This window comes from Natrix helvetica, assembly GCF_964273705.1.
Source record: "Natrix helvetica genome assembly, chromosome: Z".
Taxonomy (NCBI): domain Eukaryota; kingdom Metazoa; phylum Chordata; class Lepidosauria; order Squamata; family Natricidae; genus Natrix; species Natrix helvetica.
This window is the reverse complement of record NC_138554.1, coordinates 26,966,925-26,991,655: the sequence shown is the minus strand read 5'-3', so window position 1 is coordinate 26,991,655 and position 24,731 is coordinate 26,966,925. Positions and strand designations below refer to the sequence as shown.

At 40.5% G+C, this 24,731-nt stretch overlaps 2 protein-coding genes and 1 long non-coding RNA gene across 3 annotated transcripts in view; 2 read left to right on the top strand and 1 right to left on the bottom strand.

Annotated features, from left to right (window-relative positions):
- The window catches only part of LOC309381443 (testicular acid phosphatase homolog), a gene marked incomplete at its 3' end in the record, with an annotated part of 29,420 nt that extends 14,272 nt beyond the window's left edge, over positions 1 to 15,148 (top strand). Inside the window, exons 4-11 of the mRNA XM_081932441.1 lie at positions 345 to 431; positions 2,891 to 3,028; positions 8,345 to 8,443; positions 10,687 to 10,782; positions 11,411 to 11,543; positions 12,835 to 12,917; positions 14,143 to 14,249; positions 14,947 to 15,148. Of these exons, the coding sequence (XP_081788567.1) occupies positions 345 to 431; positions 2,891 to 3,028; positions 8,345 to 8,443; positions 10,687 to 10,782; positions 11,411 to 11,543; positions 12,835 to 12,917; positions 14,143 to 14,249; positions 14,947 to 15,148 (945 nt within the window). The remainder of the gene's footprint in view (positions 1 to 344; positions 432 to 2,890; positions 3,029 to 8,344; positions 8,444 to 10,686; positions 10,783 to 11,410; positions 11,544 to 12,834; positions 12,918 to 14,142; positions 14,250 to 14,946) is intronic.
- Positions 15,149 to 15,267: 119 nt separating this feature from the next.
- LOC309381446 lies at positions 15,268 to 22,831 on the bottom strand. Its single transcript, XR_014173556.1, has 5 exons — positions 22,814 to 22,831; positions 20,491 to 20,615; positions 18,532 to 18,712; positions 17,539 to 17,639; positions 15,268 to 17,377 (listed from the first exon to the last, which is right to left on the bottom strand). It is a non-coding gene; the product is annotated as an uncharacterized lncRNA (long non-coding RNA).
- Positions 22,832 to 22,988: 157 nt separating this feature from the next.
- LOC309381883 (protein kinase C and casein kinase II substrate protein 3-like) overlaps positions 22,989 to 24,731 on the top strand; it is a 62,068-nt gene continuing 60,325 nt past the window's right edge. The window contains exon 1 of the mRNA XM_081933198.1: positions 22,989 to 23,076. The gene's annotated coding sequence lies outside the window, so the exon portion shown is untranslated. The remainder of the gene's footprint in view (positions 23,077 to 24,731) is intronic.

Genomic DNA, 24,731 nt, shown 5'->3' with positions numbered 1-24,731 from the left:
TACTACTAGTAGTAGTTTCCTGGAAGTAACCTTATAAAGTATCCTGTTGCCAGCAATTGCCTATGCAGGAGCTAGATAAAAGTTCTTGAAGGCAGCTATAAATCTTACGACAATGCAGGAATGCATAAGCTAAGGAATAACAAACAAATGCTTCAGAAGCTTAAATTCCTTGCAGACAAATCCAAGAAGCAGAGTAATGCCAGGTCTTGTATCAGACCAGAGGTCAGCCAAGAAATCAAGTTTGCACACATTCAGCTGTTATTCGGTTTATATCTTACTCTGCAGCCTCAAAGCAAGCCTATTTTGGAGGGTAGTCTTTTAATATTTGCTTTTTCCTTGTTTAGGTGGGCATTTTGCAACAGAAGGCTCTGGGGAAATTCCTCCGGGAGAGATATGCTGGATTTTTGAGCCCTACCTACAAACCACAAGAAGTAATCTTTTTTTAATAATACATTGGTCAACATAATTCAGCTCCTTTGAATTCCCGAGGCAGCAAACAAACTGGATGAAACTATAAACAGGGGAAGGCAAATAATAATTAAAAATAAATAGCAGCAACTAATGAATCTGAGCCCTGACCACAATCTTGCTCAGACTTTTTAGTTTGTAGGTGGGTGTCTTTGGCTGAATCTGTGAAAACCAACACTTCTTAATCAGACCAACATTTCTCGAAAAGGCATTTTAAAAATAGTGAGGAAACCTCCCAAATGTTCCTCCTTTGCTCAAGTTGCCACAGGATGTCAAAATATGGTATTTGCATAAAATCCTCTATTACAGCAAATATGTAGATTAAAGTCAAATTAATGGAAGAGAGTAACCCGTATATATGGGTGAGTACATACATATAGGTTGCAAGGGATTACTTTACGGCTGCTTTTCAAATAAAACGTAAATACTTTAGCCAGCCTTGGTCTCTTTCCTTGCTTAGTTACATTTATTAGTGCAGAATGAAGATTGGCTTATTAATAGTTCTTAGCTTGCATTCAGAAATGCTGTACAATTAAGTAATACAAGTAAGGTTTTAAAGTTTTAAATGCATGCAATATACACATAGTGTGGGGTACAGGTAGTCCTCCACTTATGACTGTAATTGAGCCCGGCAATTACGGTCATAAATCGTGGCAGTTGTAAGGCAGGACATCACACAATCAAGGCAATTTTATGACCTTTCAGTACTGCATGCGCAGTACTGAAAAAAATGCTTCTGCGCATGTGCCGCAGCAAAAAGCTTGATGGCACCACCTGTAGAACCAGTTTGGGGGTGTGGCAGGCCGAGTTACTACCTCCGTGGTAGTGAACCAGTCCAAATCGGTAGGAACCCACCTCTGCACATGACCACAGTGTTAGAGGTGGGCAAGCAAGAGGCTGACACCGCTGAGGTAACTTTGACAGGTTTAATTGCAACAGGTCTTTACAATCAATACAGGAGAGAATCAGAGCTTTCCCTGCTTGACAGCTATTTATATGGAGCTGTCAACCAGGGCAATCAATCAGGAGAAAGAAAATGCCCGCGTTTAGCCAAGCCGCGTCTTATCCAATCAGACGCAGCTTGGCTGTTGCCGGCAGTCAGGCAGGGTAAGCCTGACGTCATCGGGAGAATACTACACACAGAAGACTGCAAACTGGCAAAAATGGTTGCCAATCACCCAAAATGCAGTCACATGACTAAAGAGTGGGGCAGGACTATCCATCCATACTTTGGAACAGGGCTGTAAATAGATTTTGGTGGGTCTGTTCTAACTTTGAACAGTCTCTTAGTGACCGATGATAAGTCCAGGACTGCCTATAGTGGTTAAGGAGTCAGACTAACATGGGAAAACTCCCTTTGTAGTTCACTCCGTTCAGACCAGTGGTGGGTTGCTGCCGGTTTTACTGTTGGTTTGCTTTGCGTGTGTTTTGCGCACGCTGCACGTGTGTGCAGATCAATGTAAATTGTTCTTTGCACATACACAGAACAATTTACAGTGAACTGTGCAGACGCAGTCACCACAAGACAATATGGCGGCGAGATCAGCAGCAGCGAGGATACCGATTTGGGGGCGGGGCAAGCCTAGGGCGCTACCATTTTTGCAACCCAGCCAAAAAAACCATTGCCAGTTCGGCAGAACCAGGCCAAATCGGGAGCAACCCACCTCTGGTTCAGACATGGAAGATAAGCGGCCAATTTGGGGCCTTACACTCTCGGTCAGCTCAACCAATTTCACAGGGTTATTGAAGGAAGAAATAGGAGGGAGCACTAGTGATGTATGCTGCCTTGAGCTTCTATACCAAAGAATTTAACTAATAGCATATGTGAATGTTGCTAATATCGTACAGCGACTACAGTTATAATAAACCAGCAATAGTCATTTCTTCAATTAAGGTATACAAACAGGTAGTCCTTGACTTATAATCATTCATTTAACAGGCTATTCAATTTACAACAGGGCTGGAAAAATGGATTTATGAAAAAATTCTTGCATTTGAAACTGTCCCTCTGTGTCCTTGTAGTTACTTGATCAAAATTTGAGTGCTTGTCATCCAGTATATATTTTTGAAAGTTGTAGCATCCCGGGGTCATGCATTCACCATCGTGACCTTCCCAGGGGACTTCCAACAAATGAAATCAACGGGGGAAACCATATTCATGAGATTTACTTAACAACCACAGCAAGGAAAGTCATAAAAATCTGGCATAACTCAAGTGAGCCTTCATCACTTAGCCACGAAATTTTCGGTCCCAATTGTGGTTATAAATTGAAGGCATGCTTGGTCCTTCCATCCCCGCTAGTTCTGTAGAGGAAGAAATTGTGTCCCCCAAGAAAGGCTACACTAACATGTAGAATGTCAATGGTTTGGTCACCTTGTGGCTAATATAGGTAACTCACTGCATGGTTATCCACTGTTTCAGATCTACGTCCGCAGCACCGATTATGACCGCACTATCATGAGTGCCCAAGCCAACCTGATGGGACTCTATCCAAATTCACATCCAGAGATTCCTTGGAAACCTGTTCCCATCCACACTGTGCCTACTAAGTATGATAAAGTAAGTGAACACAAGCCATATGTGGTCCATTAAATGTTTTTCCTCCCTGTTTATATGGCTGCTTGTGACACATTGCAAGGAACAGTTCAGCGAAACGACATGTGGAAATTAATTTGCAACAACAAAAAGTATAAATATGTAACTTCATAAATTTGTGGTATGATTGTTTAAAAATAATTATAATATGGATTACAATATATGTATAGAAAAGTTTGGTGAATGGATAGCAGCCTTGAGTACCATTTGCTAACTGAAAGGTTCCCTAGAAATAAAATACTCAATTTATGAGTACAGTTCAGGGGTGGGTTGCTGCCAGTTCTAACCTCTTCTATAGAAGAGGTTCCACAAATCTACAGTGCTGTTTAGAACCGGTTCCAGCTCCCTCCCCCAGCCCGTCCGCTCATCATCAAGATGAAGAACAAGAGGAGGAATTCTGGGAGTTGAAGTCCACAAGTCTTAAAGCTGTCAAGTTTGAACACCCCTGGGGATTTTTTTCTAAAAGGTTAGGGGTGCAAGGGTGTTGTAACTTGACAGCTTTAAGACTTGCGTGCTTCAAATGCCAGAGTTTCTGAGCCAACATTTTGGTTGCTAAGCAAGAGCATTGTTAAGTGAGTTTCACCACATTTTACAAGTTAGCCACACCCACCCAGTCCCATGGCTGGCAAGCCACTCCCACCCAGTCACATGGCTGACAAACCACTCCCACCCAGTCACATGGCTGACAAGCCACTCCCACAAAGCAGGCCACACCTACAGAAGAGGTTCTAAAAAAATTTGAAACCCACCACTGGTACAGTTGAACCCCAAATTTCCACTGTTAAGGAAGGCAGTGAGTTTTTAATGAACTTTTTTGCCATGATTGTTAAGCAGTTTACTGTGGTTGTTAAGTGAATCTTGCAGTTGTTAAGGGAATCTGATTTTCTTCATTGACTGCTTGTCAAAAGCTCCCTAGGAAGGTTGCAAAGGATAGTCCAAGAACCGCAGGACGCTGCAGCCACCGTGAATATATGCCAGTTACCCAACACCAGAAGTTTCATCATGTGAGTGTGGGAATGCAGCAACGGTCATAAGTGTGAAAACTGGTCATAAGTCACTTTCATAAGTGCCGTTGTAATTTGAAAAACCATTAAACAAATAGTTTTAAGTTGAGGACTACCTGCAAACATTTTCAGTACACTTTTGACAGTTGGGGTGAATCTGGTCAGTGCCACATATGGAAAGAATATACTATTTTAGAATATGCCCTGCTAGTGACATTGGGACAGTCAATCTCTCTTACCCTAATCTTCTTTGTTAGACACTAGCTTCAGCTATAGTGGTTTCCACCAAGGTCCTCTGTTCCGGCAGGAAGAGAGGTTTAATCTCATTGGTCGAAGGGTCTGACAGCTCCCTATAAAAGGGCTGCTGTCAGACTCAACCTTCGCTGGATTGTACATAGTTGCTACTGAGTTAATAAAGAGCTGTTGTTACCGTTAGCCTGTGTGTGCCTTTCCATTACCCGATCCAACATTCTTCATAAGAATTTTCTTTTGGAGAATAACAGGAGGATGAGGATAAAGCATTATGTATTATACGCTGCTTGTGCAGTGGTGGGATTCAAAATTTTTTACTACCAGTTATGTGGGCATGGCTTGGTGGGCATGTCAAGGGAAGGATATTGCAAAATCTCCATTCCCACCCCACTCCAGGGGAAGGTTACTGCAAAATCCCCATTCCCTCCCAATCAGCTGGGATTTGGGAGACAGAGTATAGATGGGAGTGAGGCCAGTCATAGGTGGTATTTACCGGTTCTCCGAACTACTCAAAATTCCCGCTACCAGTTCTCCAGAACTGGTCAATACAATACAATACAATACAATAGTAGAGTTGGAAGGGACCTTGGAGGTCTTCTAGTCCAACCCCCTGCCTAGGCAGGAAACCCTATACCATTTCAGGCAAATGGCTATCCAACATCTTCTTAAAGACTTCCAGTGTTTGGGCGTTCACAACTTCTGGAGGCAAGCTGTTCCACTGATTAATTGTTCTAACTGTCAGGAAATTTCTCCTCAGTTCTAAGTTGCTTCTCTCCTTGATTAGTTTCCACAGGTTCCACAGAACCTGTTGAATACCACCAGCGTGCTTGGGTCTCTTATATGAACGACAGGACATAAATCTAACAATAAGCAAACAAACTGGATAAGGATAAACTGGAATTATGTGCATTCTTTTTTTTCTTGGCCCTAAAGTATCCCGGGGTCATTATTTTTCTAAAGAGTCAAAAACAGGGTTATGTATATATTTTGCTCCACCTGGAAGCAAACACTGGCTTATCATAAAAGAGAGTTATAGCACTTCGATAAAGGGTTTTTTTAAAAAAAATAATAATGAAAGAAATGCCGATCACAGAGAGATTTAATTCTCCTACACTGCTTCTATGGCAGCGAGCTCTCAGCCATTATTCCAACATATATTTTAATTAGAATTTAAGGAAAACCTGCTTCAGTAGAGGCACAACCTGTTAGCTTTCTCATTATTTGGATTCAGGAATATCTGCAGAGAAGTTGACAATTATCATCAAGCTCCCGCATATGCAACATACATAAAAAGATGTGGGGTTTTGATTGCCTTGTCCGTGGGTGTGTTCATCCTCTGCATGTATTGCTCAGGAGTAGAAGAATGAAAAATAAAATAAGGCCATCTTTTACACTTATTATTTGCACATACAGTATTTCACATTTTTGGCCTTAAGAGTGCTTGCTGACTAAAAAATAATTTTAGACCAGTTACTACTTATGTGTTCATTTTAGGGTTTGAAGAAACAGAATGAACACTAAATAGAGGACTAACAATAAAAAGAACAAATGAATAAATGTATGCAATTTGCATCACATGAAAAAAAAATATTCAGAGGTGTGTCTTCTCTTTTAGAATGCTTAAATATGGTAATCCTAGTTTTAATATTATAATTTTGCTTATTTTTATTGTATATGCTTCCCTGGAGGTTTTGCAAATCATGCAGGTAAATTATAAATGTATGGGAACAACGTTTTCATCTACGTATTTCTTGAAAGTGGTTTTTTTTTTTTTTTTTTGTAGTGGAAAACTAGGAGAAATTACATCTCTAATCCATCTTTAACAGTGTTGTAGGTCTGTGATGGAGAACCTATGGCCAGTGGCGTAGCATGGGGGGTGCAGGGGGGGCCGGCCGCACCGGGCGCAACATCTGGGGGGGCGCCCTGACTCGCCCTGCGCCGCCCTTTGCCGGACTGTGGCCGTCTCTTTCCTCCCGAGGAGGAGCTCGAAGGGCAGCGGGAAAAGGCTCGACTGAAGGGAAGCAGGTGCCGCGGGGGTGGGAGGCGCACCGGGGGCTTCGGGAAGGCACCGGCTTCCCGGGGCGCTCCAGGCTAAGCCGAAGGAGAGCGGCGCTGCGCTGCGCTCCGTCTGCCCGCCGCTGCAACGCCACCGCGTCCTCCCGCTCCGCCTGGAGCGCCCCGGGAAGCCGGCGCCTTCTCGAAGCCCCCGGTGCGCCTCCCACCCCCGCGGCACCTGCTTCCCTTCAGTCGAGCCTTTTCCCGCTGCCCTTCGAGCTCCTCCTCGGGAGGAAGGCAGGAGGCCAGCATGGAGAGCCTCACTTGACTGATGCCGACCCAGGGGCAGCTGCAGTCGGGCCGCCCTCGCTTTAGGGGGCGCAAATTACTTGCCTTGCCCCGGGTGCTGACAACCCACGCTACGCCACTGCCTATGGCACATGGGCCAGAGGTGGCACTCTGCAGAGCTCTCTCTGTGGGCATGTGTGCTGTCGCCAGCTGCTCTTCTGTTTCCGGCAGCTGGTCTTCACAGGCGCTGGAGTACCAGAAAACGGCCTGAAAAATGCCCCAAAACAGGCTGGTTTTTGGACCATTTTCAATCCATCTTCCGGGCTGTTTTAAGGCCATTTTTGGCAGTTTTCATGTCATTTTTTGGGTTGAAAACGGCCCAGAAAGAGCCTGAGAACAGCCTGAAAAAAGGCCTGAAAATGGCCAATAGAGGCATGTGCGTGCTGGCCAGCTGTTCTTCGGGTTTCTAGCACTCCGGCACATGCACATGCATTTGGGTTTGGGCACTCGATGCCGAAAAGGTTCACCATCACTGTTGTAGGTGATCTCATAGGGACACGGTGGATCAGTGGCTAAAACTTGCCAATCAGAAAGGTCGGCAATTCGACAGTTTGAATCCCTCGTGCCGTATAATGGAGTGAGCTCCCGTTACTTATCCCAGCTTCTGCCAACCTAGCAGTTTGAACGCATGTAAAAATGCAAGTAGAAAAATAGGTACCACCTTTGGTGGGAAGGAAACAATCCTCCGTGTGCCTTTGGCATTTAGTTATGCCGGCCACATGACCATGGAGACATCTTCGGACAGCGCTGGCTCTTTGGCTTTGAAACGGAGAAGAGCACTGCCCTCTAGAGTCGGGAATGACTAGCACATATGTGTGAGGAGAATCTTTACCTTTACTTACTTCTCCTCTTGTTATTTTACTACGTTTTCTTTGCTATCCTACTATAAGTGCATTTTTGTACGATTCCAGTCTCTTTGCTAAGTATTTATTCTGCTCCATAGAACTTGGGGAGACTCTCGTCTCTTAAGTCTACTTAATTTATCTTCAGCTCTGCATGGTTTTTTAATAGCTATTGAATCTTTTGCTAGCACAAAATTACCATAACAGTAAAACCTTATTAAGGTTTTAAACTGGCACAAAGTATGTATTTGATTTTGGCAATTGCAAATCTGCCAGTCAAATCTTTATATTGGAAATAAATTATGAACTGAACTAATGAACCTGTGAAAGGTTTAGTAGTACAGGTAGTCCTCGACTTATAACAGTTTGTTTAGTGACCTTTCAAATTTACAACAGCACTGAAAAAAGTGATTTATTATTACCCTTTTTCACAATTATGACATTTGCATCATCCCCATGATCATGTGGTCAAAATTCAGATGCTTAGCAAATAGTTTATAATTACGACCGTTGCAGTCTCACTGAATCATGGGATCACCTTTTGTGACCTTCTGACAAGTGAAGTCAATGGGGAAGCTAGATTCACCTAACAACCGCCTTACTAACTTAATGACTGTAGTGATTCACTTAACAACCGTGGGAAGAAAGGTCATAAAAAGGGGCAAGACTCACTTAACAAATATTAACAACACAAAATTGGGCCTCAGTTATGGTCCTAAGTTAAGGATTACCTGTATTTTGTCCAAGCACCTGATTTCTTTAACAGTGAAGTACAACCCCAATAGTTTCAGCCTGGGACAAATGATCTAATTCTCTATATTCCCTACTTCTGTTCCCAGCTTTTAAAACCACCAACCAGAACATGCCAACGATATCAACAATTGATGGAAGAGACTATTCATTTGCCAAGCTATCAAGCTAAATTGAGAGAATGGAAGGTATGTTGGAATAGGGCTAAGAAAAAGGAGAATAATTTAAATCCAAATTCTAGAAGTAGGATTCCCCACAATCCAAAATTGAAAAAGAAGTTGCTGAGTGGCAAAGACAATGTAATCTTCTACCCGTTGTAGGAAAGGTAAATTTGTAGAATATCCATTATCACCAACATTTTTTGCTCATGGAAAGTGATGTTTTCATACCATTTTAATTGTCACAGCTTTTCCCCACGGAATCATTAAAATTATTATGATTCACTTCCTTGATTACCCTCACAGTTGTAGTCCTTGAGAGTCTGAATATCAAGTCAGTGTGCTATTTTATGAACAAGTGCTGAAAATCAAAGTCTGGAAGAGATCTTCAGAATACATTTACATACTCTCAAGAATCAGTCAGTCTGTCAGTCAATCAATAAACCATTTCCTATACAATGTGCTCCACGTCTTCACTAGCCAAAACAGATTCTCCCAGCCATCCACTTCAGTATTAAGTCTAGACACTTTGACTGTAATTAGGCTTTTTAAAAATCATGGTAGACAAAGCAAATGAGCTGTCTTCTGTGTAGTTGAAATCTTGCAATCCATTAAGCATAGATTAACAACATATAATTAATATTTCATTTAACATGTTATGTCCAAACAAACTATATTATGCTTAATATAATATATGTTTCCTACAATATGCTAGGATAATGTTTGGATTCCCTAAACAAATTGGGAAACAAATTATCCAAGTCCATTTTAGCCTAATTATGCATGTTGTATGAACTATGCTTGTAGGTACTTGATTTTTGAAAAAGACAAGGTAACTTCAGATATTGCTGAATTAAAGTATTTAATAGGTTGGAAACAGTAAGGAATCCTGAGACTTGTAGTTCAATATTATGTGAAGGGCCCACAAATTATTTAATACTGATTAAAATGCTTTTATTTCACCTTTTATTTGGTTGGTTCCATAGTGGCCTGCAAAATAAGAACAAATAAAAATCCAAAGCATTTGTAATAACAAAACAAATGCAAAACATATTAACAGTGCCCAAAATATAATACTATAGCAATACAGTGAAACTTCAGTTTATGGACTCCTGTGTAGTAGACCAAAGGATATCTTGAAATAACAGACAAGTCTATGGCATCTGAAATACTCCAGGCAAGACAGTTAAATATAACTGTACATTAATTGTAATTAATTTGCAATTATTTGGATCATTTGACCTTGAATGACAACAATTCTATCATTCATCAATTCTGAAATGAACTGATCCATTTTACATCAGCCTATAACAAGATTTTTATGCAGATGTCATTTCCATTAATTTAACACCTATTAATAACAAATGGAGTTAGTTATTTGTAAATAAGTCTCTGGGTACCGAACAACAAAACAGCATGGAATAGAAATAATAAAAATCTAAGAAAAGCAACATCTTAAAAAGTGCACATGCTAATTTATATCATTTGCATAGTCATGTTATAATACAGGCTGATATAGTGTGTTATTTAACAGGCATTTAGGAATGAAAAAAATACATCTTCAACTCTTTCATTATATTTAAGTCTCACTTTATTTGAAATAGTTGCCAGTGTCATCTTAGACAGAACCATTTTAAAGAAAACATCTTTTTTATCAGGAACTATTTGATGAAGAGAGATTAGTGATTGATTTGCAAGAGAAGAGTTTTAGTCTGACAATAAGACAATTTAATGTTAAGCTTTTCTAAAGGGAGAAAAGTTTCTTTTGAGTCATCAGAAATAATCAGTACTAATTTACACATGGCTTATCCCAGATGGGATACAGGACAGGGCTTGAGTAGGACTACTTCAGTGAGAAATGGCTCCATATAAAGTTTTCTTGTTGAAAAAACATTTCCAGATTTCAAGTGCTCCATAGCACAATTGTAATATCTCAAATAAGGATAGCAGTGTATATTTTGATTAGGCTGTATGAAAATCTACAAAACTATTAAGTGAATCAATCCTAAGACCCAGATATGATTTAGTTTGTTTTTGAAATTAACCTCTGTTACTGCTACAGGGAGAGGAACCTCTGCTAGGCAGATCTAAGCTTGGGAAAACAATCATAACTTCTAAATTACTTTGACCTAAACAGTTCGCGTCTGCTTAGGTTCACCCTGAAGATCTGCAATGAATGAAAATAAGACTGCAGGGTTAGTTGAGACGGAAATAATTGAGCACAATGAACAGTGAGTATTTTAGTCAACTATTTCTGTTTTCCTCTCTTGCAGGGCTTTATGGAAAAGATGGCTAATTATACAGGGTTTAAATCTGAGCAGCTGAGCCTGAGAGGCCTCTGGAAGGTGCATGACACACTCTTCTGCCAGGTGAGATGCAGCATTACAGATAGTCCTCAACTTACAACCATTTGTTTAGCGATCATTCAAAATTAGAACTGAAAAAAAATTACAGCAGTTTTTTTACACTTACAACCATTGTAACATCCCCATGGTCACATGATCAAAACTTGGGCGTTTGACAATTGACACATGCTTACAAATTTTGCAGTGCTCTAAGGTCATGTGATTACCATTTGCAACCCTTCCCAAAAGGCTTACAATGAGCAATATCAACGGAGGCAGCCAGATTTCCTTAACAGCTGTGTGATTCACTTAACAAAATGGCAAAAAAAAAGTTCTGAAATTGGGAGCAACTCACTGAATCAGACCCTTAAAAGGGCTCTCCGAATTTGGCAACGTTAAGACTTGTGGGCTTCAACTCCCAGAATTGCTCAGGGTACATAGCTGAGTATTTCACATAGCATGGCTGGCTGAGGAATTCTGGAAGTTGAAGTCCGCAACTCATAAAATTAACAGGTTTGGAGGCCCCTGCCTTAAAAAGTTTGGTTCCAATTGTGATCGTAAGTGGAGAATTACCTGTGTATTATAGCAAGATCACCATTTCATTAGAAAACTTATCTTTTATTTCCCCCCCCCCTCCCCATTTTCCACACAGAAAACCCATAACATGACTTTGCCTAGCTGGGCTACACCACAAGTTCTGGCAACTCTCAGAGAGATAGAAGTGTTTAATATTGAAGCGCATGTGGGAATGCATGCTGCCCAGGAGAAAGCTCGATTCATTGGAGGTACAATTAAATTTGAATTATTTGCTCTGTTTGGAATCAAGACCTAGAAGTATACAGTAATTGTCTCTAATGTGCTCTTTTTTTCTTCAAAAGGCAACTGGACTGCATTTTTTTTCCCTTGAGAAAGAAGAAGAAAACATTTTGTTTCTCATTCAAGAAGCTTCATCAGTTCTGATGTCTGGGAGATGGAAGAACTGATGAAGCCTCTTGAATAAGAAGCAAAATGTTTTCTTCTTCTACTTCAAGAGGGGAAAACAGTCCAGTTTTCCACCTTTGAGACAACTATGACTTGGATGACTGAGAATCTCCACAAACACATACAGTAGCCCTTGACTTACAACAATCCATTTAGCGACCGTTCAAAGTTACATAACTGAAGTGATTCATGACCATTTTTCACACTTACAACTGTTGCAGCATCCTCATGGTCTGGTGATCAGAATTCAGACACTTGGCAACTGAGTTATATTTATGATGGTTGCAATGTCCTGGGATCACAGGATCACCTTTTGTGACCCTCTGACAAGCAAAGTCAATGGGTTAACCAGACTCATCTAACAACCGTGTTACTAACTTAACATTTGCAGTTATTCACTTAATAACTGGGGCAAAACTCACTTAACAAATGTCTGACTTAGCAATATAAATTTTCAGCTCAGTTGTCGTCATACGTAGAAGTCTACCTGTATGGTACATTCTGTAATACTAAGTTAAAAAGTAAACATAGGACAGGTTGACCGAAGATGACTGAAAGTATAAAGTATGTAGCAGCTTGGAAAGTCTTTCTTTCTTTTTCTTTCTTTCTGATTTAAATTTCTATACCACCCATCTCCCCTAAAGTGACTCTTAGCCATGTAAACTTACATTTCCCCATTAGCAATCTGTAGAATGATGCTAGCAGCTAGCATAATTGTGCCAAATGAGGTTTTTTATCCTTGGTTGAATGATGCCATAGTGATGCTATTATTTACTAGCAGGGAATAGTGTAAAATTCCTTCACACTTCAATGGCATTGGGAATTCTGCATTTCAGGGTCCAGCAACTAGACAAGTTAGCTTGATAGTGCCACCATGTGGCAGGAATTGCTGTTTCACATGCCAAAAAAAAACAAAACAAAAAAAACAGTGCTGGAGTGAGAGCAGGATCCCTTCAACTTCCTTTCTAAGCTTTTAGCATATTTTCTGATACACTGTGCAGCTCCTCTCTTCTCGGTATTTTTCAGTCTTGTGCTTTTCTGAATGTCAAGATACATTTCAGCATATTATCTATCAGCATATTTTCCTCTCTGCAGGGTTGCTGCTGGGTGCTATTTTGAGCAACTTTTCCAAAATGGTGTGCCAGGATCTGCCTCTTAAGATGATAATGTATTCTGCTGTAAGTTCTCCCATTCCTTAAAATTGCAAAGATCCACTTTGGAAAATGGGATAGTCCAGAGAATTTAGAGCCATCTTTTCCTCTCTGCAGAACAGAATTGGTTTTGGGCAGAATTTGATTGTTGTTCTATAATCTTAAGGATCCTAGCTGCTGCCTTGTAGGGGTGCTATTATGGCAAAATTTCAGGGCTTACCAGAAAAAGATGGAGCCTCACCTCCTGCCTGCCCCAGCTGAGTAAACATAGTATTTCAAAATAAGCAAAGGAATTCAAACAAGGATGGATCAAATCCAGTCATGCTTCCTGATATCGGTGATTGAATATTTACCCATCCCTTGGTTTATTTCAAATCTATTTGCCTACCCAAGTCACCATGGTGATTTTGCGCAGGTGCTGTTTTCCTGAAAATAAGACCTCCCTGGATAATAAGCGCAGTCAGGATTTTGAGCCCATGCACTAAAATAAGCCCTGCCTGTAAAAATATTGCAGCACAGCAGTAGCAGGAGTGGATTCCGGCTTCTGTTACTGCCAGTTCACTCAGGGACACACTTCGTGCACACACATACACACTTGATGTGTGGTACATGTGCATTCACAGTAGTAAAAAAAATTTCTTCTGCGCATGCTTAGAAGCAAAAAACAAGATGTCAGCGCCTATGGCGCCACCAATAGAACCAGTTTGGAGGCATGGCCGTTCGACTTACTACCTACTCAGCCAAACTGGGCCGAACTGGTAGCAGCCCACCTCTGAGTAAGCAGCCCACCTCTGAGCAGCAGCCATGAGGTGATCACGCTCGCCGCCTCCTGCACCTCAATAATAAGACCTCCCCGAAAATAAGGCCAAGCGCTTATTTCGTGGGTCAAAAGAAAATAAAATCGTCTTATTTTCGGGGAAACACGGTAAGCAAAAAAAAAGGAAAACAGTTATAATTTCCAATGAAACAAAACCGAGTAAGCAGAACAATTACTATTAAAAAAAACTTTATCTGGACTTAAAATACCTTTCTTCACTTTAAAAACACCTTTCCTTCCATGGGGCTCTGGCACTCTTGCTACAAAATCCTGCTCTGACGGTACAGAGTACAATTTGATATGCCAAGTTTTATTAAAGAATAAAGATAAGGGTAGGAACAAAGTCATGGACGTGAGAAGTGTGGGAAGAAGGAATATTCTGATCTATTCTAATATGTTAATGGCATAGTAATTATTTCTGCTTGTTTTCTTTAGCACGACAGCACCCTGATTGCTCTGCAGGCAGCCCTCGGGGTTTACAGTGGCCATCCACCACCCTATGCAGCTTGTCATGGATTTGAATTCTACCAAGAAAGTAACAAGTAAGTTTAACAAAAGAAAGGTGGGCAGGTCTCGCTTTTGCAAGCTCCAAGATGCAGACATGGCTCATTGCTCTCCGCCACGTTCAGGACAATAAGCTTAAAAGGTTGAGCACATACAAAGCCTTGTAAATATTGAATCATAGGATCTAAGATTGGGCAGATCACCTGGTGTTAATTTGACAAACCAGAAGCATCTTCAGCTTGCAAAGATGTCCAGACAGGGCATTTAAAGGAGCTTAACTGGTCAGTATCCTACACATGAAAAAAGATGATTTAACTTTTGCCTTTATGTAATTATGCGGTTCACTGAAGTATGTTAAAATGGAAATTTTTGCACATCCTGAACTCGAGAAGGTACTAGATTCTAGACAAAGCTCATTTCCATTTTGTTATTTCATTTTGCTCTTTCCTTTCTTACAATATCTTTTCCGAGCCAGACTTTGCATCACTTTCAAAACCATTTCCTTGCAGCAGAGCTGGCTGCCTTCAAAAAACCTGTCAGCAAATTTAGTTGCTGATGCATTAGTCAGACTGTAGCATCACGATAGAGAGAGAGGCTGAGGTAGCAGAACCTGAACCTTTTCAAGGTTTGTGCAAGGGGAAAAGCAGCAGCAAATAAATATATCTTTTGGCAGATATATAGAAGGTAAAGCAGGTTCCAGGGCGATGTCAAAACTTTTAAATTTTCACATTTCAGCTCTTTCAGCGTTGCCATGTTCTACCGCAACAGGAGTGACCAGAGGCCCCATATCCTACCTCTGCCTGGCTGCCCCACACCTTGCCCATTGCCACTGTTCATCCATCTCACCCGTACAGCTGTCCCAGAGGACTGGGATGCCGAATGCCAAAACCCTCAGAGTGGTCCAGGTAATGAGGTCATCTTCCCCCTCTTCTCTTAGCACAGAGCTAGTTAATAGAAACTTTTAAGCCTGATCAGATATTCTATTTGCAGGGCGTGCAGTGATAGCCCTGGCTGCAGCAGTAGGTGTGCTGAGCGTGGCACTGCTTGGCATGGGTGCCTTGTATTGGAGGAGGTGATAATGAAGATAAGCTGAACTGGCAACCATCCAAACCCCATGGAGCAAGAAGCAAACTGCCTTTTTGTATTATTATTTTTTTAAAATGTGGTGCAATGCAGCCATCTCGGACTTCTCACCTGCATTACTCAGCTAGCATTCTAATTGGGAGGATGTGACAAAAGAGGGGAGCTGACACAGACTTTGTGCCAGGCAGTTCCTCACCAACTACTTGGAGGTCAATGCCAGCAGGAAATTCAAGCATGGGATGGTACTAGGAAAAGGAATGCAAAGCACTTAGCTGAAATGCCATTATGTTAAATCTATGGCACAACCGTGTTAGATTTTAGCTCTCATAAACTACATGTCCTGCACTCAAATTCCTAGATTCTTCCTCCTTTTAGCAGGTTTGAGTGTCCAACCCAATTAAGGTTCATTGAAATACACTGCATCAGCTTGATAAAGGAATATTGTCCCCACTTATTTCTCAGTAAGCTCTGCACTAAACACAGGGACGGCTTCATTATGTCATTCCTGTTCCCACTCAACACAGCACTCAGTAGTTTGAGAAGGTTGCCTTGGCCAAAAGACCCTGCATTTTCATGCCTTTAATAGTTACTCACAACCCAGCAGGAAAGCTGGATTTTTGACTTTACACAACATGCATACTACAATAGAAGGAAAATTGTATTTAGTAGTTTTGGGGTTAAAACTCCCTATTTCAGTACTGAGTTACCAGATTAACAGAACATACTGTATAGGACACGACTGGTAAGCTAATGTGCAAAACCCAGTTAAGTGTTGCACTACACCCAATTCTGCAAAGGTAAGACGGTTTCACCCACCTATTCAAGGAAACAATTTCCTATCAAGAAAAGAGGCATCCTTGGGGAGGGGGGGGGGACCCCAAACCCATTTCAAAGATCAAGTTCTTGGGGTCCATCTGACATAAGGCAAGTTTAGAAAGCGAAGGGAAACAGAGCAGTTCAATGGCAAGACTACTCACTAGTGGTATAGCATAGCTACTTTGACATCACTGAACCAAAGGCAGCTGCTACTTTCCCATTACTGAAGGACATCATTGTGGATACCTCATTCATACATTTAGTCTTGCAATAGGAATAACCACCTCTTTTATTTAAGGTCAATAAGCTTGTTTGCAGACAAGCTGCATGAAAAATAAATGTACTTTAGTTATTTCATTTGTGACTAATGCTTGCAGGTGCCATGAACTCCCAAGAGATGGCTATATTGTCTGGCCCGGGATCTCTAAGGGGACACAAATCCATGAATACAAGGAACCGGAAAGGTTGCAAACAACCAATTGTATGGAAAGGCAGTGCCCTTGAAAAGAACATTGCTTGGAGATTTTCTGATTGGGCAGCTATAATACATTTAATAGGCCAAGATCACCTTCCAAAAATGTAACTGCTACATTTTGCTGCAAATCGAAGATTTCCCCCCCACTCTGCAGAGTAATTTTTGCTGTTCCTTTCCCAGCCACTAAATTTGGCTGCTTGACCCAGTTCTAAGTAGTATCTACAGCAGAGGTTCACAACCCATTGCATCATATGGTATTTTAAGTAAGCCGCACAGCTCTTCACATGCTACCTCTTTTCCTGCTACTAAGAGCAGGGGTAAGAATCAGAAAAGAACACTTGGAAGAAAGGAGTTCGAAAGTACCCCTTTTAAGAAGGCATGCTTTACAGCAGCATTACCAGCTAGTGTTTACTCAGATGGGTGTGCGTATAAGACTGCTGCTGGAGTCCAACGTTATCACAAGTATTTTGCAGCAGTTTAGTAATATTACCCTTTGCAGCTTCAACAAACATAGCAAAGTTATTCACCAATTAATGAAATATTTATTGTGTAAGAGAGTAAAGTAAATAAACTTCCCACTGCTTTCTAATCAGGATCTGATAAGTAAGCCTCTCACTTCTGCATGAAAAACAGAATGAGGGGCATAATGCATAAACAATGCCAAATCCCTCCCATCCCAAACACTGGATCCAGGAAAATTTCTGAGTTGCGTTTCTTCTTAGGGGAAGAAATTCCTCCACATGGGCTTCTTCGATGCTCTTGTTAAAATGTGGACAGGCATTTCGGTCCGGTCTGAATGAAACAAGTAACGTAAAATACGTTAGCATCAAACAGTTAAAATTTTGGACAGCCACCCCCAATCAAGTATCATGAGATTAGTTGGGTTTCAACCGCCATACATTTGATAGGCCCGTAAAGATTACTAATCACCTTCACAGTACATAATTACTTACCAACAGCCTTTCGAGGATCCTAGTAGGCTAAACTGCATATACTCCAGAACAGCCTGGCTCACATTAAGCCTGCCAGCAACTGTGTAACATTTCAATTACACCTATAAAAAAATAAAAGATAGCCAAGTTAGAAACCTACTGGGGCTTTCTCTGTAGTGGCTCCCTCCCTGTGGAACATCATCCCTTCAGAGATAAGACTGGCCTCCACTTTGGCACTCTTTCCCAAGGCCTGAAGACACGTTTCTGCCTATGAGACTGGGGACCCGAGTGACATGGAGCCCAGCAAGTGGCTGGCCTAAATATTGTCACTGGAGAGGGGGGGTTGTATTGCTTTTGTATTGGGATTTTATCCTTGTAACCCCACCGAGTTGGGTGGCTGTATAAAGTTTCTTAATAAAAATCTTTAAAATGTGCTTTGCTTAAATTCTATTCTCGAACAATGCCATGTTACAAGAGTAATAGTAATTGACATTTTTTGCCCATTAAACAAAATGGTTACAGTACTCAGCACCTAAAGTTTTACATAAGTGATTATAGGTAGTCCTTGGTGTACGATCACAACTGAGAAAAACTTCAATTGCTAAGCAAGACAACTGTTAAGTAAGTTTTGCCTTCTTGCCAGTTAAGTGAATCACTGCAGCAGCTAAATCGGTTACATAGTTGTTAAGTGAACCTGACTTCCCCACTTTGCTTGTTAGAAGGCGATCACTTGATCCCAGGACACAGCAACAGTCTGGAGTCAGTTGCCAAGCATCCAAATTTTAAGCATGTGCCGAACGAGGATGCTACAAGAGTTGTGTCGTAAGTCACTTTTTTCAATGCTGTTGTAATATTGAAGTCACTAAATGAAAGGTTGTAAGTTGGTGACCAACTGTATAAAAGCATCCTAATCTATGGGAAGGGAAAAGAGGCAGAAGGGAAACGGAACATGGGGGGAAAAATCTTTGAAGATTATTCTAACATTCCCTTCTGCATTTAATATTATATCCTCACCTTCCATTATGAGATCCTCAGTCTCTTAAGACATTTGGAGAAGGCATGCTAAGAAAAGAAGGAACCAATAGGCCAGGCCATTTCAGGAGGCAAAGTGCAGATCATCTTCCTTCTCTGTTCTCTCTCCCCTTTATTCCAAGCCAGGAGAAGAACGCAGGCAGAGAATTAAGTCTGAGGCAGGCTGCATTTTGGAAAGGAGGTCTGTTTATTTGGTGTCCAGAAATTACAATAACAAAGCATATATACTTAAAAATGAAGCATACACCACAGGGAAAAAATGTGTGTGTGTGTGTATTTTCCCTAGAACTAAGAAGAAGAGGGATCAAATCTGCAGCTCTTTCCCCACCTTTTGAATCCCTCACTTCAGTTCTGGGATAATCTCCAGGTGAAAATGAACAAGCACAGGGTAATGCACACTGAAAAGAATGTCTCAGCCCCCTACTCCCAATCGCTTAGAACACAAGAGAGACTCTTTGAGAACAAATTTATTAGGCTCAACACCTTTCAGGAAGAATGACTTATAAAGTAACTGAAACTGCCCAAACTTCTTCCTTCCTAGAGCATGTAGATAAAAAGGAAACTATTTGAAAGAAGAATTTACTCTTTGCCTTGCAAACACCAAGTCTTCCCACTCAGTTACAACTGGCTTTCTTTCTTTTTCTTTTCAAATGCAAATTTAATTGCAACTGGAAGTTGTTCCTTTAGCTGCAGTAGGGGAATCATTCAGATTCTATTATCATTTAACTCAATAGGAATCTGTAGAGCAATTGGGTAGGAAATGAGATAGAGAAGTGGAATGGTATGGGGTGAATAGTTTGTAGGCAGAATTTGGAAAGTCCAAGTTATTATTGGAAAAAGAGTGGTTATTTTCCTGCTTGTAAACTGAAATGAGCTAACAGGAAAAGGCTCGTGCACAAGCAAACAGACTTGAGGACATAAGTAGACATTTGTGATACAGGTATTTCCTGGTTTACAGACAAGCAAAATCCACCCACAAGACACTTAGCTAAAACATACATACAATTAAAAAAAAATCTTTACTTTTAAATGAGTTTACAATATTCCTGCCTGATAAGACTTGGACTGTTCTTAAAAGGAGAGGGAGAGAATAGGAATCACAGTTCTCCACACCCCTTTTGCTTTTTTTAAAAAACATTTTTCTAACAAGGTTTAAAAATTGTTTTCTCTGGGGTTTATAGCCATTTAACAGCTGTGCTGATCTCGAGGGCATATGAAGACTTCGATACACAAGGGAAAAATAAAAGAATCAGAGTTTACACACCCAAGTGATTCTCACTGTAAATCTTAAATTAGGAAAGGCAAAAATCTCATTAATTGCCCAGTGATTGCATAGAACAGGAAAAAGATCAATGTTGCTACTTTCTCTTTATTTTTAAGTATCTTTAGCCAAATTGGTTTTCCCGCTTCATCTCTGAACAAAGTCCATTTCCTGCATAACTGGTGCATGTGCTTCCCGCCTGGGCAGGCAACTTCCTCAGATCTAAGCCTTCCATTAGTCCCTCTAGTGGAGATACAGCAACATGTTTCTGGGATGGCTGACCACAGAAAGGGATATCAGCAAGGTTTATATACAATTTTTTAGCCTTTGATGTGAGTGAAATGCTTTTATGACCAGTAGGAAATATAGTTTTAATAGTTAGAGGAAATATTCTGTTATCTTCTTTATTAGCAAAGATCTTCCTGGCTAGGTAGAGGTGTTAAGAGAATGGGCACAAGTATTAAACCTGCCATGCTTTTTTAAATGTTGATTCTAGGGCTGCCTTTCAGCATTTTATTTCCTTAAGGAAAAACTGTATTTCATTAGTAGGGATGGATTTCTCTGACTTCAGATCAGAAAGCTGTTTAAAGGAGGGAAGATCAAAGGCTTTTAAACTTGTATCAGTTCTTTTTGTGCAAAAATTGCATAACACAAATCCAAGCCTTGTTGGTCCTACCTACCTTCAACCATTCCACATGTAGAATGTCCTCCTGTCTTCCATTTGCAGAAACATCTATCTGGATTGGTGTGTTGTTTGCTAGAAATTTCCTGTTTCCAAGATCTGGTATAATCACACCTGCAAAATCTAAAGAAGACACAGATATTTTTTTTTTGGGGGGGGGGGGGATAAGCAGGTCACTTTCATAGATATATTAAGGCAGAAAAACCCCAACCCTTTCTAACATGCTCACCTCATTGCAGCTACCACTCAAGATTTTTATTTGTATCCCACTTTTATTTTACAAACAACCCATCAAAAGCAATATTCCAATTTTCCACACAACCTTGTGCAGTGGAATTGGGGTAAGAGTGACTGGCCCAAACTCACCCAGATGACTTTCATGGCTAAGACAAGACTTGAATTCAAGTCGCTTTTTGGTGCCTTAACCTGTAGACCAAACTGGCTTTCTTGATATTCTCAATTAAATTATTTGGGGGACAAGGCAGCACTTTCCCCCCTGTTGCTTGGCCTTTTTCATACCTAGAGGGTCTATTCATTAAATGGCTATGTTATCACATTTTGTGTGCATCTAGAGCAGAGACTTCTCAACTGTGGTAACTTTCAAGGTGCAGACTTCAACTCTATAATTCCTCAGCTGGCCATAACAGAGTGGGAGAAACCTATTCTTCAGTTAGCTTAGCTGTTACGGCAAATAGAGGTAATCCGCAACTTATGACCCGAATTGAGCCCAACATTTCTGTTGCTAAGTGAAACATTTAAGTAACATTTGCCTCATTTTACAACCTTCCTAGCCGTAGTTAAGTGAATCACTGCAGTTAAGTTAGTAACATGGTTGTTAAAATGAATCTGGCTTCCCCATTGACTTTGCTTGTCAGGTCACATGATCATGGGAATATTGCAACTGTCATAAATGAGTTAGTTGCCACATGTCTGAATTCTGACCATGTGATCATGGGGATGCTGCATTGGTCATAGGTTGTAAGCATAAAAAAGTCGTAAGTCACCTTTTCAGTGCTGTTGTAACTTTGAACAGTCACTAAACAAATTGTTAAGTTGAGGACTACCTATACTGGTGTTTCCCTAACATGGCAGTCACCACCAGCAATCAAACACTACCAAGACCTTTTTCCTCAATCACAAATTTTAACAGGCAGGCCAGGATTCTGTTCCTCAGTCCCCCAAGATGTCAAAGGCAAGGGGGGCACTGTTATCATCATAGTAGTCTGTGCCCAGTGCTAACATCATTGGAAGAATCCTGTTGCCATATTCTTCTCATCTATATATAGTAATACTCCTATCCCACCTACCAAAGGAAAAGGAAAAGAAAAAGATGCTTAATTCAATTAAACCAAAGGTTAAGTACAGATTAGACAAAACTTGGCTCAAAACAATAACTGTGAAAGGAAACTTGGAGTCCTAGTGGACGATCCCTTAAACATGAGCCAGCAGTCTGTCAGCAGCCAAAAAAGCTAATACAATCCTTGTTTTTATAAGCAGAGGCACAGGATCAAAATCACATTAGGTATTAAGCACCGCTTTATATAAAGCCTTGATAAGGCCACACCTGGAATACTGCATCTAGTTTTTGTCACTACATTACAAAAAAGGAGTTGAGACTTTGCAAAAAGTGCAAAGATGATTAAAAGGCCTGTAGACTAAAATATATGAAGAACTGTTGCAGGATTTGGGTGTGGCTACTCTAAAAAAAAGGACTAGGGGGAACATGATAGCAGTATTCCAATATTTGAAAAGTTGCCACAAAGAGGAGGGGGTCAATTTATTTTCCAAAGCACCAGAGGGCAGGACGAGAAACAATGGATGGAAATTAACCAAGGAGAGAAGCAACATGGAATTAAGGAGAAACTTCCTAACAGTGAGGACAATTAACCATTTCCCTTTAGAAGTTGTAGGTGCTTCATCACTGGAGGTTTTTAAGAAGGGACTGTGGGCAGTCACTTTTCTGAAATGGTATATAGGATCTTCTGCTTGAGTAGGGGGCAGGACTAGACCACCTCCAGGGTCCCTTCCAGCTCTATTCTGACTGATTGAATTCCCATTCCTTACATCCTTCAAGACTTTTTCTATAAGGGTCTTATCTTCCCTCTAACATCATAGTCCTATATTTCTTATTCCAAGCCTCCTTTGCGAAGGAGATCCCTTTTTCCCCTCCCCGACTTTTTAAAACAATCAACAGGTTCGGCTTCCGCCTTCTTGTTAAAATAAAAAGATTAATTACTGAAAGTATCACAGCAGCAAATAAAAACGATCCAAATAATCCTTAAAACCCCGGCAACCCAGCCGCCCCCGGCGAAAGCACCCACCTGCAGCTGGCCGCCATTTGAAACAGGAAGGAGCGCCGGTGCACGTGGCCCTTTTATACTACTTTGGCCCCGCCCCGCTTTTCCCTGAACCTCGCTCTCGCAAGACCACCATTTTACGCATGCGCTATCAAGGCATGCGCGCGCGAAGGGAGATAAAGTCTCCGCCCTTCGGCCGGTCTAAATGCGCGCGTGCACGAAAGGAGGTAAAGCTAAAGCGACTTGAAACTTTTATCAAAGGCGTAAAGGTGAAGAGGAAGTGGGATGTGAGCTCGCTTGTGTTTTTTTGAGTTTCTTTGGCATTCGGTTGCCTCTTGGTCAGGGCAAAGCCGTAGGACTGTTGAATTTATTATCTTGTCCAGCGTGTCTCAGCTTTTCAAATTTTAAGATGTGTGGACTTCAACTTCCAGAATTCCCTTGTCAGTGATTCTGGTTGGGGACTTCTGGGAGTTGAAGTCCAGGCGTCTTTAAATTGCTAAGGTTGAGACACAACTGCTTTTGGCAATGTAAACTGGAAAAGTACATGTGTAAAGGAGTACATTGTAACCAAATAGGTAGCAACCTTTAAAAATCTTAAATTAAAAACATACTATTGATTGCTTTCTTCTAAAAACAAAAGGAAAAAAAATGGACTACATTATCTAGGTCTAATTTTGGTTTTACGACTGTAATTAATGTATACATTTATTGGGATTTAGGATTAATGATTTGATAATGGCTTTCCATTTACTAACTGCTGTGCTCCTTTCCAGGGTGTAGGGTAGGGTAGGGTAGGATAGGATAGGATAGGATAGGATTCTTTATTGGCCAAGTGTGTTTGGACAAACAAGGAATTTGTCTTTGGTGCATATGCTCCCAATGTACATAAAGAAATATAAAATAATTCATCAAGAATCATAAGATACAATACACTGATAGTCATGGGTTACTAATAAGCAATCAAATCATACTCAGAAACAAAAAAAACAATATAATTTGTAAAGATGCAAGTAACATGGTTATAGTCATAAGTGGGAAGAGATAGATACTAGGAAGGATGAGAAGAATAATAGCAATAAAGTCTTAGTAAATAATTTGACAGTGTTGTGGGAATTAGTTGTTTAGCAAAGTGATGGCATTCCGGAAAAACTGTCCTTGTAGCTAGTTGTTCTGATATGCAGTGCCCTATAGTGTTGTTTTGAGGGCAGAAGTTGAAACAATTTATGTCCAGGATGAAGCGGACGGCAAATCATTGGATTGCAATGCAAATTTTAAGGCTGGTAGCCTACATCATTTTAAAGATGAATTTTTCAAATTTGTGGAGGAAATGTGTATTACCAATTAAAGTTTAAGACAGCCATTTTTTACTGTAGTGGTTAAAACCACAGGCTAGAAAATAGAGAGTGAGTTCTAATCCTATCATAGGCACAAAAGCAAAGTAAATGGCTGGGTCAATATATTCTCTCAGCTCCAGGGCAAAAGCAATGCAAACCATTTCTGAAAATGGGATTGCCAAGAAATAATGAGTCACCTGGAATTAAAACTGACTTGAATATGCACACAGAAAACATTATTCTTAGAGGAACTATTAACTATTATTTTCCAGAAAGCACCAAGAAGAATACTGTTTCCCAGGTGAATATCCACAGAGGTAAAATGCTATAATTAAATTGTCTTTCCTAATAATAATGATTTTATTGTTATTAAAATGCTTCATTCTGCAAGAGAAAGATATTAGTTGTGATGTCTATACCAATTTCTCTTACAGTTACCACTAAAAAAATGTTATAATGCTTCATAAATCACATATTTGGAAACAAAACTAATTTAGGGAAAGTTAAATATTTGGCTCTCTTGCAATGAATAATCTTTTATGATAGTAAACAGAAAAAATATAGACAAAAAGATTATTAACATGCTCAAATAGCTGGCAAAATCACAA